Raw genomic sequence first — 12,743 nt, forward strand, 5'->3', positions numbered from 1 at the left:
TCTGCTCAGCCTTTGTGCTACTGGTACCCTTAATATGCAATGACAGATAGTAGATAGGCCTCTGCCCACTTTTTGTAGATCCCTTAATGATTTATGTACACCACTGCCAATGTATTGTCTGTCATTGTAAGGATTTGATGTTCAGCAATGCTGGGGCCAGTGGCTGAAGACCATACTTTATGCCCGTAGTTTTAGAAATGTTATGCTTTTCTTTCACTCTTGAAGGACTATGTCCCTTGAGTCACCTTCTCAGAGAACATATTCCCGCCTTCCAGACTTGCATCAATTGTTATGATAGACCTGTTTGATTCCACCATGTCCCTAGAACCTTTCCAAATTCATCAACCAATCCAGGGATTTCAACAAAAGTGATGTAATGTTCAGCTTCTGAGAGGAGGGAAAAAACAGAAAATTGTGGGGAAGGGACAGCAGGAAGCTCCACAAAGTCCTCAGATGTGTTCTTGCCTGGGATACTATTTCTATCCAGGACACAATTATCCCTAGAGCACTCATTAAAAGATTGCTTACTGACATCCTCATGAGAGAGTGATCACTGATACGATCTTGTCCTGTCAATAGGCTGACAGAAAAATGTTGTGGCTTTTGTTGATCAGCACTCCAAGAAAACTAGGTGCTGAGATGGCTGAAGCTGACGCTTTTAGAAATTCAAATCTCTGTTGTTGCAATTTTGAGATTATGGTCCGAGTTGCTTGAGTGGACCCCTACTTGGATAGGCTCTAACAAGAACAGTGATACTCAGCCCTGATCTACACTACGAGTTTAGGTCGAATTTAGCAGCGTTACATCGATTTAACCCTGCACCCATCCACACAATGAAGCCAGTTTTTTCTACTTAAAGGGCTTTTAAAATCGATTTCTGTATTCCTCCCCCGACGAGGGGATTAGCGCTGAAATCGACCTTGCTGGGTCGAATTTGGCATAGTGTGGGGTAGTGTGGTCGCAATTCGACAGTATTGGCCTCTGGGAGCTATCCCAGAGTGCTCCATTGTGACCACTCTGGACAGCACTCTCAACTCAGATGCACTGGCCAAGTAGATAGGAAAAGGCCAACAAACTTTTGAATCTCATTTCCTGTTTGGCCAGCATGGCAATCTGCAGGTGAGTGCAGAACTCCTCAGCAAAGGTGATCATGATGGAGTCCCAGAATCGCAAAAGAGCCCCAGCATGGACCAAACAGGAGGTACGGGATCTGATCGCTGTATGGGGAGATGAATCCGTGCTATCAGAACTCCGTTCCAAAAGACGAAATGCCCAAACATTTGAAAAAATCTCCAAGGGCATGAAGGACAGAGGCTATAACAGGGACCCACAGCAGTGCCACGTGAAACTTAAGGAGCTGAGGCAAGCCTACCAAAAAAAGAGAGAGAGGCAAACAGCCACTCCGGGTCAGAGCCCCAGACATGCCGCTTCTATGATGAGCTTCATGCCATTCTAGGAGGTGCCCATACAACTACTCCACCCCTGTGCTTTGACTCAGTCAATGGAGTAGCATGCAACAGGGATGCGGGTTTTGGGGATGAGAAAGGAGGACGAGGAGGAGGTTGAAGATAGCTCACAGCAAGCAAGTGGAGAAACCGTTTTCCCGGACAGCCAGGAACTGTTTCTCACCCTGGACCTGGAGTCTGTACCCACCCAAGGCTGCCTCCCGGACCCGCCAGGTGAAGAAGGGACCTCTGGTGAGTGTACCTTTGTAAATATTATACATGGTTTAAAAGCAAGCGGGTTTAATGATTAAATTTGCCCTGGCATTCGCAGCCAGTACAGCTACTGGAAAAGTCTGTTAACGTGTCTGGGGATGGAGCGGAAATCCTCCAGGGACATCTTCATAAAGCTCTCCTGGATGTACTCCCAAAGCCTTTGCAAAAGATTTCTGGGAAGGGCAGCCTTATTCCGTCCTCCTTAATAGGACACTTTACCACGCCAGGCCAGTAGCACGTAGTCTGGAATCATTGCACAATACAGCGTATGGTCCCGGTGTTTGCTGGCATTCAAACAACATCCATTCTTTATCTCTCCGTGTTATCCTCAGGAGAGCAATATCATTCATGGTCACCTGGTTGAAATAGGGTGATTTTATTAAGGGGACATTCAGAGGTGCCCGTTCCTGCTGGGCTGTTTGCCTGTGGATGAACAGAAATATTCCCCGCTGTTAGCCATGCGGTGGGGGGGAGGGGTGAAGCGATCATCCCAGAGAATTGGGTGTATCTGGGGGAGAGGGAGGTGGTTAGTTGGGTTTGTGCTGCACGTTAACCCGAAAAGCACATCCCCTCCTTTTAAATTGCCAACCCATTTTAAATGGCCAATGGCTGCGTGGTATGGAAAATGAGGGCCCTGCTGTTTGAAACCATTCCCACGTTATGAAGGTTAAAGAAGCCAAAAGACTTTAGTCTTCCATGACTGCCTGCAAGCCGAATTCTGTTGCTCAGCCCTGCGTGAGTGATCTCTCACACCAAACCGGCATACCCTCAATAAGAGGCAAAATGCGACCTTGTACCGAAAGCACATGTGCTATGTAATGTTAACAGCAAGGTTTACTGTGAAAGAGTCTATCCATTGTTCTCTAAAATGTGTCTTTTAACTACCACTCTCCCTTTTTTTTCCCCTCCACCAGCTACAAATGTTTCAACGCTCACACTATCTTCTCTTTCCCAGAGGCTAGCGAAGATTAAAAGGCAAAAGAAATGCACTCCTGATGAAATGTTCTGAGCTCATGCAGTTCTCCCATACTGAAAGAGCCCAGCAGAATGCGTGGAGGCAGACAATGTCAGAATCCAGGAAAGCACAATATGAATGCGAGGACAGGTGGCGGGCTGAAGATGATAGGTGGCGTTAGCTTGGTGAAAGAAGGCAAGAGGCAATGCTGAGACTACTGAAGGAACAAACTGACATGCTCCAGCATGTGGTTGAGGTTCAGGAAAGGCAGCATGAGCACAGATCGCCACTACAGCCCCTGTGTAACCAACTGCCCTCCTCCCCAAGTTCCATAGCCTCCTCACCCAGATGCCCAAGAACACAGTGGGGGGGCCTCCGGGCACCCAACCACTCCACCCCAGAGGACTGCCAAAGCAACAGAAAGCTGGCATTCAATAAGTTTTAAAGTGCAGTGTGGCCTTGTCCTTCCCTCCTCCTCCACCCCACCCGGGCAACCTTGGCGCAGTTATCCCCCTATTTGTGCGATGAATTAATAAAGAATGCATGAATGTGAAGCAACAATTACTTTATTGCCTCTGCAAGCGGTGATCGAAGGGGGGAGGGGAGGGTGGTTAGCTTACAGGGAAGTAGAGTGAACCAAGGGGGTTGGGGGGTTCATCAAGGAGAAACAAACAGAACTTTCACACCGTAGCCTGGCCAGTCATTAAACTGGTTTTCAAAGCTTCTCTGATGCGCACCGCACCCTCCTGTACTCTGCTAACTGCCCTGGTGTCTGGCTGCACGTAATCAGCCGCCAGGCGATTTGCCTCAACCTCCCAACCCGCCATAAAAGTCTCCCCCTTATTCTCACAGATATCATGGAGCGCACAGCAAGCAGTAATAACAATGGGAATATTGGTTTCGCTGAGGTCTAGCCGAGTCAGTAAACTGCGCCAGCGCGCTTTTAAACATCCAAATACACATTCTACCACCATTCTGCACTATAGTGGAACAGCTCTTGACTACTGTCCAGGCCACCTGTGTACGGCTTCACGAGCCATGGCATTAAGGGGTAGGCTGGGTCCCCAAGGATAACTATAGGCATTTCAACATCCCCAACGGTTATTTTCTGGTCTGGGAAGAAAGTCCCTTGCTGCAGCTTTTGAAACAGACCAGAGTTCCTAAAGTGCGAGCGTCATGTACCTTTCCCGAACATCCCGCGTTGATGTTGGTGAAACGTCCCTTGTGATCCACCAGTGCTTGTAGCACATTGAAAAGTACCCCTTTCGGTTTATGTACTCGCTGCCTTGGTGCTCCGGTCAAGTATATTCATATTTTAACAGTATGGTTTAATGTGTATATATATATAGATATAGATATATACACACACACATACACACATTATAATATATATACACATATATTATTCTCACATTAAAATGACTTATTTTATCAACTACAATTGGTTAACAACATAGTAAAAGCATTCTGGCTTGTTAATAATTAAATCACAGTGTTTTAATATCACGTGCTGCAGATGCATCAAAGAGCCTCTTGTGCCTTGAGAGCCACAGTCTATCATTGAACTAGAACATCTTCCAGGAAAAACTACCTCTGTATCGGCTTCTGCCTGAGAACAGCCACCAAAAAGACAACAACTTTTGTGAACACTCGAGGCATGGATGGCACTCTGAAAAGCAGCACTTTGTACTGGAAATGATAGGCCTCATGAGCAAATCACAGAAGCCTCCTGTGCACCTGTTGAACCAGCACATGAAAGTAGGCCTCCTTGATTGACATAAGGTAATCCCCGGGAAAATCTCTGTCACTGTCAGCTTCAAGGTCTCCATTTTGAATATGGTCCTCCTAGTGCACTTTTCAGATATTTTAAATCTAACACAGCTCCATCTTCCCCAGATCTCATTTACCGGGAAAAAGACTGGTGAATTGCCACATGAAAATAAGCATTTAAGTCAAGAGCATCATATACTCCTGGGGGAATTCTGTGCTACTGCACATGCAGAGAATTTATGTCCCCCACAGATTTCTTTGCTTCCCTGCAGAAAAGTGACTTTCTGACGGGGAAGCAAAGGGAAGTCACAAGAGCGGATATGCGACCCTCCCCAGCAGTACGTTTTGGATGCTCAGGGCAACTGGCAGAGAGAGAAATCACTGTGGGACAAGAGGTAGGACTGGGGAAGACCTGGATGGTGACTCATATGCTGCGCTGGGCTCAGCTGCTAGTCTGGTCTGAGGAAGACGGGACTTCCTCTTCCCCTGCATGGCATCCGGGGCTGGGTCAGACCCACCCCAAGATTTCTCCCTGGCTACAGGAACTCTGCAAACTCCTTTTCCCCCACCCCACCCCCCGCTTTCTACATCCATTGCTCCTCAGCTGCAGGGGGAGGGATCCCTGTAAAGGGAATTGTTCGCCCATCCATCCACCCACCCAACCCCTGTGCATCCAGATCCCCTCATACCCAGACCCTCCCACTAAGCCTCACCCACCCACACTCAGAACCCCCCAATGAGCCCCACTCCCCCTGCACCCGGATCCCCACCTCACTAAGCCCCAACCAGTTGCACCAGGATCCCCACCCCACTGAATCCCACTCCCCCAACTTCTGGACCCACCACTGAGCCCCCCACATCCAGACCCCTGTGCAGAGCTCTAACCCCCCCAATATCCAGACACCCCTCCCCCCCACTGAGACCCAATCACCTTCACCCCCGGCAGAGTCCCACTACCATTGCACCCAAAAAACAACAACAAGCCCCTGTGCATCCAGATCCCCTACTGAGCTGCCCATACCCAGACTGCCCCACAGAGAACCCTCTCAACCCACACCTGGATCCCCTCACACTAAGTCCCCCCACACTTGTATCCAGTCTTGCTGAGCCTGCCTGCCCACACCTGGTGCACCTGGCATGGAGGGGCAGGGCCCTGGGGTGTTTCTGGGGTAAGCCTGGTCCTTGCACTGTGTCAGGGTTAGGTGCAGCCTCACCGCTGAATCCGTGTCTCGTGGAGCGGGAGCTGCACAGTGATCTCCCATCTCTGTGCAGCCAGTGGCCTATGTTCCCCAATGCCATGCTGGGACCTCCACATTTATTTGGCAAATAAAATTTGCAGAATTTTGAAGAATTTTAAAATATTGTGCACAGAATTTTTAATTTTTTGGCACAGAATGCACTCAGGAGTATTCATACCAGTCCCTTGGATCTAAGGAAGGGATAATAGATGCTAGAGTGACCATCTGGAATTTCATTTTCTTAAAGTACTTGTTTAACAGCCTTACATCTATAAAATAGGCCTGATACTTCCTTTTCTTTTGGGATTATGAAGTAATGTGAACAAAATCTTCCCTTTGAAGAACATGGGAATGTCCTGTATGACCCCCATAAGGAGGAGAGACTGCACCTCCTGAAGTAGCATGCTCTTGTGAGAGCAGACCCTCAAGAGGAATGGGGAATAGTGGTGGGAAGGATGAGGTCAGAAATAAATTGTAGAGTGTATCCCAGTTCCACCATGCTTAAGACCCACTGATCTGGGGTGATGCAGGTCCACGCACTTAGGAAGTGGGATAGATGGTTGGCAAAAATAATGGTCTGGAAAGACGGCACTGTGGGGAGTGGTATACTGCTCTCATCCAACAGGTCAAAATGATTGCTTAAATGATCAAGGATCCCTAGAAGAGCTGGCAGCTGCAGAGGAGGGTGGAGACGGAGGATGCCTTTTGTAACCCCTACTCCTCCTTTTGGACAGGTCCTTGGAATGTGGCAAGAAGGGCTGAAATCACAGGGAATGCAGTGGGTGGAACTGCTTTCTTTTTGTTAGGGTGTATAGATCCCCGAGACTTAAGGGTCACCCTTGAATCCTTACAGCTGTGGAGTCTGTCAGCACTTTTCCTGGAAAACAGCAAGGTGCCCTCAAATGGGAGGCCCTGAATTGTTTGTTGAACCTCTGGGGGGAGGTCTGATGCCTGCAGCCAAGATGAATGCTGCATTGTGATGGCAAAGGCCATAGCTCAATCCACAAAGTCTACCACATCCAGGCTCGCCTGCAATGCCATTCTGGCAACTAGTTTGCCTTCCTCCATAAAAGCAGGGAACTCCTGCTTTGCATCATCAGGAAGTTTGTCTTTGAACTTCAGGATATTATCCCACAGGTTGAAATTGTAATGACCCAGCAGAGGTTGCTAGTTCACAATCCTGAGCTGTACCTTATGGAATAAAGTTTCCTGCTAAACAGATCTCGTTTTTTCTCCTTCCTTTCCCTTTGGAGCAGAAGCCTGGTGTTCTTGCCTCTCCTTTTGTTGGTGACTGCAACTACCAGAGAGCCTTGAGGAGGGCTGTTGTTAAAGTGTTTGAATCCCTGTGAAGGGACATAATCTCTCTTCTCCACCCCTTCAGCAATGGGGGGCAGAGAAGAAGGGGTCTGCTATAACATCTTGACAGGCTCCAGGATAGCCTCATTAATAGAGAGAGCTACCCTAGATGGTCCTACCAAGGCTAAAATGTCTACAAGCCTGTGTGATCTTTCTTGTACCTATTCTGGCTGGATATCTAGAGCTACAGCCATGTTCCTCAACAAGACTTGATGAGCACTAAAATTATCAGGAGGGAGAGAGATAGATTAGGCCATTGCTGCCTCATCAGGTGACTAAGAAAAGGAGGCTAAAGGTGGGTGAGGACATCCCTCCTCCAATTCTTCTATAGGGGATTCCTGGGCACGCAGCTCCGCCTGCACAGTACTGATCCCAGTACAGGGAGAAGGAAGATGGTGACCTTTCTTCAGATGTTCCCAGTACTTTGTTGATGTAGAAGTGTGAGAAGGGAGCAGAGAGGTTCTGGAATATGGTGGGAAGCCCCAATGGGTCCAGTAGGGCGATTGGTATGAAGGTGAGACCCAGCTCTGTGTAGGCCATTGGTTCTTAGAATGCTGAAGCTGGTACCACGACGGTCAGGCAACTGCACTCGGGCTACAAAGGAGCCAACTTCTGAGTCCGATGAAGAGTCTGTTTCCTCTGACCACAGGGGAGCTGAACCCCCCTCTCCTTCAAACCTCTGTCGCTGGTGATGGAGTTGCTACTACTGCCCCCTTGTAACTATTAACCCAGTGGTTAGAGCTACCACCCAAGATGAAGGAGAGCTGGGTTCAGTCCCTTGGTCTGCCTGATGTGGAAGGGGTCTCCCATCTCCCAATCTTTTCTATTGAAGCTGTTCCACTTTTTTATAAATATTGGCATAGGGGGACTAGAACCTAAGTCTTCTACTTCACAGATAAGTGCCCTAGCCACTGGACTACAAAGTCACTCACTCTGTTACTGGCCCAATGAATATTTATTTTTCTAATTACTAGGCTAAAGGTTGATTTTCTTCTCTGTTTTTCTTGAAAAAGGGCTGACCTGGCTTAGGACTATTCTCACACTTCTTATCAAACTGTCTGTACTGGGCTATCTTAATTATCACTTCAAAAGTTTTTTTCTCTTACTTAATTGGCCTCTCAGAGTTGGTAAGAAAACTCCTACCTGTTCATGCTCTCTGTATGTATGTATATATATCTCCTCAATATATATTCCACTCTATATGCATCCGAAGAAGTGGGCTGTAGTCCACGAAAGCTTATGCTCTAATAAATTTGTTAGTCTCTAAGGTGCCACAAGTACTCCTGTTCTTTTTGACCTGGATTAGGTGCCTAGCTCCATAAGAGATTCATGATTGTGAATCCTGTATGAGAGAAGCTCCTCCCTCCAACTCAGACTCAGGCACCTAAATCCCCTGGAGCAACATGGCTTTGGCCACATCCATCTCCTCAGCATTACCTACTGACTAATTTAGGTGTTGCAGTACCTAAGTTCCCCTTGTGAGCCCTATCTTAGGTAACTATTTAGAAACTGTTTAGTGATAAAACAGACTAGTTTATGTTAGATAAATTATTCTTCGTTTTCTACAAAAACTGCTGTGTCATAATACCGGCTATGAATGGGCGCTTCACTCCAAACCAGAATAATTTGATGTCTGGGGCTTATGGATAAATGAATCTATATGAGAACAAAATATTATTAACTTGAAATATATTAATATATTGTAGTTTATGCTGGAGTACCTCTAGCAACATTTCCAGAATTCATTCAATTATGACATTGTACATAAACTCTTTATCTAGTCCAATTCAAACATTAGATATATAAATGTAGGTTATTTTACAGTGGTAAAATAAATGTAAATGTACCGATTGGACGTTTACCTTGAAGTATTGTATTCTTGATGAGGTCTCTTGCCATTATTGCGTTCCCACCTAGAAGATGACTGTTCAATAGGTGGCAGGCCAGAAGCTCCTGAACTTCGTCTCAATTGTGGTGTTGGTAAACTATTCCTGCTATTTAATCCCTGTTGAATAATTTAACAACAGTTAAAATTTCTCTTATTGAAAGCAGACAGTTTTATGATTTATTATTTCTGCAGGTGGTGTATGAAATTATTTTTATAGCTAATCATGTTCAAAGAAGTAGGAAGTATGGTATCCTGTGTTAGAAACATACTGATCTCAAAAATTTGAAAAAGGCTTATTTAGGAATAGTCTATTTGAGAGAAAGATATCTATTTTATTTCTCATCTTCTCCTCATTCCATAATAAAAATAAAATCTAAGATATTTGTCCTTGGGAATTCATCTGTTCCAGCGATTATTCCTCACATGAAGTCACATAATTTAGAGCTGAAAAAGATCTATTATCTAGACTATCTTTTTGCAAATATAGGATTACTCCTTACAGTACATTTTCTAGTATTCTTCCTAGGTAAAGCACCTATGTGACTTCTGAACTTAAGTCCCATTTTCAAAAGTAACACAGGCTTCTAAGGATCTGTCTACACTGCAATGTAAACCCAGAGTTAGTGGGACTCAAGTCAGCTGACCCTGGGTTACAGAATCCAGAGCTTGAGTCTCCACTGATTGTTAACCATATGTTAAGAATTTTCTAACCTGAGTTAGGACCTGGGTCTCTGGCATCCACACTGCAGCATACAGACCTGAATCAAACCAGCCATATCCCAGAGTCTTTAGCGCACTTCCAAAATGTGTCCACTCTAGCCCTTTGACCATGATGCACTGTGGGAAAACTTTACTTTCCACGCTGCATATTAGAAGAAATTGGAACAGTCCGCCAACCCATCTTGCTGAGTAGTCATTTTGGACTGTACACTCCCAGCTACTAGAACCAGCAACATGGAGCAAACGCCTTTTCAATAACTTCTCTTGCTTGCATTGTCATTCCTGTGTCTGTAAGATGCTGGTGCATATTTCATCAATGTTTTCTGATCCACCAAAATCACCTCACAGAGCTTATGATGGAGCAGGAGGAAGAGGACCCTACCATGGCAGACTTAAACTGACTGATGCTGCTCATGGCACTGTGTATAGCCGCTGATGCTCCCAATGTAGGTGCTTCTGATGCAGGGCCACAAGCACAGAATGGTGGGATCACATTGTCATGCAGACCTGGGATGACCAGCAGTGAGTCCAGAACTTTCGCATGAAGAAAGCTACATTTCTGGAGCTTTGTGAGCAGCTTGCCCCAACCCTCCAGCATCAAGACACATGCATGAGGGAACCCTTGCCAGTCAATACGTGGGTTGCTATAGCCATCTGGAAGCTGGCTACCCCAGATTGCTACAGGTCCGTTACCAACCAGTTTGATGTTGAAAAGTCGACTGTGGTAAAGTGGTGGCGGAGGCTTCTGAGACAATCAGGCATGTGGGTTTATCCCACGGTGGAGGGCATAAAAGATATTCCTGAAGTAACTGCTGGCTTTGAGAGAAAGGGATTTCCAAACTGTGTCAGGGACACTGATGGGACTCGTGCCCATAGTTTGCCCTCCTCAAGGAGCTCATGAGTACATCAATAAGAAAGGATTATTATGCAGGACCTTGTGGACCTCAGAGCTTGATTTATGAATGTCAATGCAGACTGCACTGGGAAAGTTCATGATGCCAGAGTTTTTCGGTTGATCAGGAGTCTACATTCACAGACAGGTTAGAACATTTCCCACCAAATAATGTCATAATATATAGTTACTGTCCCCACTGTTATACAGGGGGACCCTGCATACCCCCTTTTGCCTTGGTTTATGAAATCATACCTGATGTAAGAGGCGCTGGCAAAAGATGGTTTAATTACTCACTACAAAAGTGTTGAATGTGCTTTTGACAGATTGAAATCCTGTTGGAGATGTCTACAGACACATTTGGATGCCAGTGAAATCAAGGCTGTCTGTGTTAGTGTGGCTTGCTGTGCTCTTCACAATCTTTGTGATATCGGAGGTGAGCCTTTTCCCTCTCAATGGATCCATGACAGAGGACAGTTACCTGTTTCGTAACTGGCATTCTTCGAGATGTGTTGCTCCTATCTATTCCACAGTAGGTGTGCGTGCTCGCCACGTGCACCGGTGTCGGAAGTTTTTCCCTTAGCAGCATCCATAGTGGGGGAGGACCGCTGCAACCCCTGGAGTGGCGCCGACATATCGTGCCATAAAGGGGGCTGCGTGCTCCCCCAACCCTTAGTTCCTTCTTGCCAGACAACTCCGACAGAGGGGAAGGAGGGTGGGATGTGGAATAGACAGGAGCAACACATCTCGAAGAACGCCAGTTACGGAACAGGTAACTGTCCTTTCTTCTTCGAGTGATTGCTCCTGTGTATTCCACAGTAGGTGACTCCAAGCTATACGAAGGTGGGTAGGAGTTCTAAATGATAAGTGTTAAGGGTTACCCGGGCAGAGCACCGCCCTACCAAACCCGGCGTCATCCCTTGCTTGGGAGACGATCACATAGTGCGATGAAAAAGTGTGGACAGAGGACCACATAGCAGCCCTGCAGATGTCCTGAATAGGGACATGAGCCACATAGGCTGCTGACGAGGCCTGGGCTCTCATCGAGTGCACCTTGACAATAGAAGGTGGGGGAACCCCAGCCAGTTCATAACACATGCATATGCACAAGGTGATCCAGCAGGAGATCTGCTGGGTGGAGATCGGTTGCCCTTTCATGCGCTCGGCCGTAGCAATGAAAAGCTGAAGGGATTTCCGGAATGGCCTCATTCGGTCTAAGTAAAAGGCCAGCGCCCTACGCATATCTAGCATGTGTAGGCGTCGTTCCTCATTGGAGGAATGGGGCTTAGGACACAGGACTGGCAGAAAAATGTCCTGGTCCATATGAAACGCCGAGACCACCTTCGGCAAGAAGGCCGGGTGTGGGCGAAGCTGGACCTTCCCCTAATGGAAAACAGTGTACGGGGGTTCAGAGGTCAGGGCCCTAAGTTCCGACACCCTGAGGGGCTGAGGTGATAGCCATCAAAAACGTCACTTCCTCCGATAAGTGGGACCAGGAGCACGTGGCCAGAGGCTCAAAGGGTGGCCCTGTGAGGTGTGACAATACCAGGCTCAGGTCCCACGGTGGGACCGGGGGTCTAGCATAAGGGAACGCTCTGTCCAAACCCTTTAAAAACCTGGAAGTCATAATGGTGGGAGAACACGGACTGTCCCGCCACCGGAGGGTGGAAGGCCGAGATGGCCGCCAGGTGCACCCTGATCGAGGAGGGGGCCAACCCTTGGGTCCTAAGGGACAGGAGGTAGTCCAGGACCAGCTGGAGTGGAGCAGACACGGGGGAGGAACCTCTCTTCCTCGTCCATATAGAAAACCAATACCACTTAGCCAGGTAGGATCTCCGTGTGGACGGCTTCCTGTTCTCAAGCAGGACCCGTCTAACAGCCTCGGTACACCTCCCCCTCCTCCGCATCTAGCCACGGAGCAGCCACGCTGTCAGGTGGAGCGGGGCCAGGTTGGGATGGAGGAGACGACCTCCCTCCTGTGAGAGGAGGTCCAGGCAGAGCGGCAGCCTGCGAGGGGGGGCCGCCAATAGTTGTAGTAGGGTCCCGTACCAGTGCTGACGGGCCCAATCCGGGGCTATCAGGATAATCCTTGCCCCGTCTGATTTCACCTTCTGTAGGACCCTGTCTATGAGAGGAAAAGGCGGGAAGGTGTACATCAGGGGCCCCGACCAATTGAGCAGGAACGCGTCCGTCATGGCCCCGTCGC

At 47.6% G+C, this 12,743-nt stretch overlaps 1 protein-coding gene across 1 annotated transcript in view; it reads right to left on the reverse strand.

Moving 5' to 3' along the window:
• The window catches only part of PDE3B (phosphodiesterase 3B), a 279,698-nt gene that overhangs the window by 83,028 nt on the left and 183,927 nt on the right, over window positions 1–12,743 (reverse strand). The window contains exon 4 of the mRNA XM_054027191.1: window positions 8,900–9,042. Coding sequence (XP_053883166.1) covers window positions 8,900–9,042 — 143 coding nt within the window. The remainder of the gene's footprint in view (window positions 1–8,899; window positions 9,043–12,743) is intronic.

This window comes from Malaclemys terrapin, chromosome 4 (genome assembly GCF_027887155.1).
Source record: "Malaclemys terrapin pileata isolate rMalTer1 chromosome 4, rMalTer1.hap1, whole genome shotgun sequence".
NCBI lineage: Eukaryota > Metazoa > Chordata > Testudines > Emydidae > Malaclemys > Malaclemys terrapin.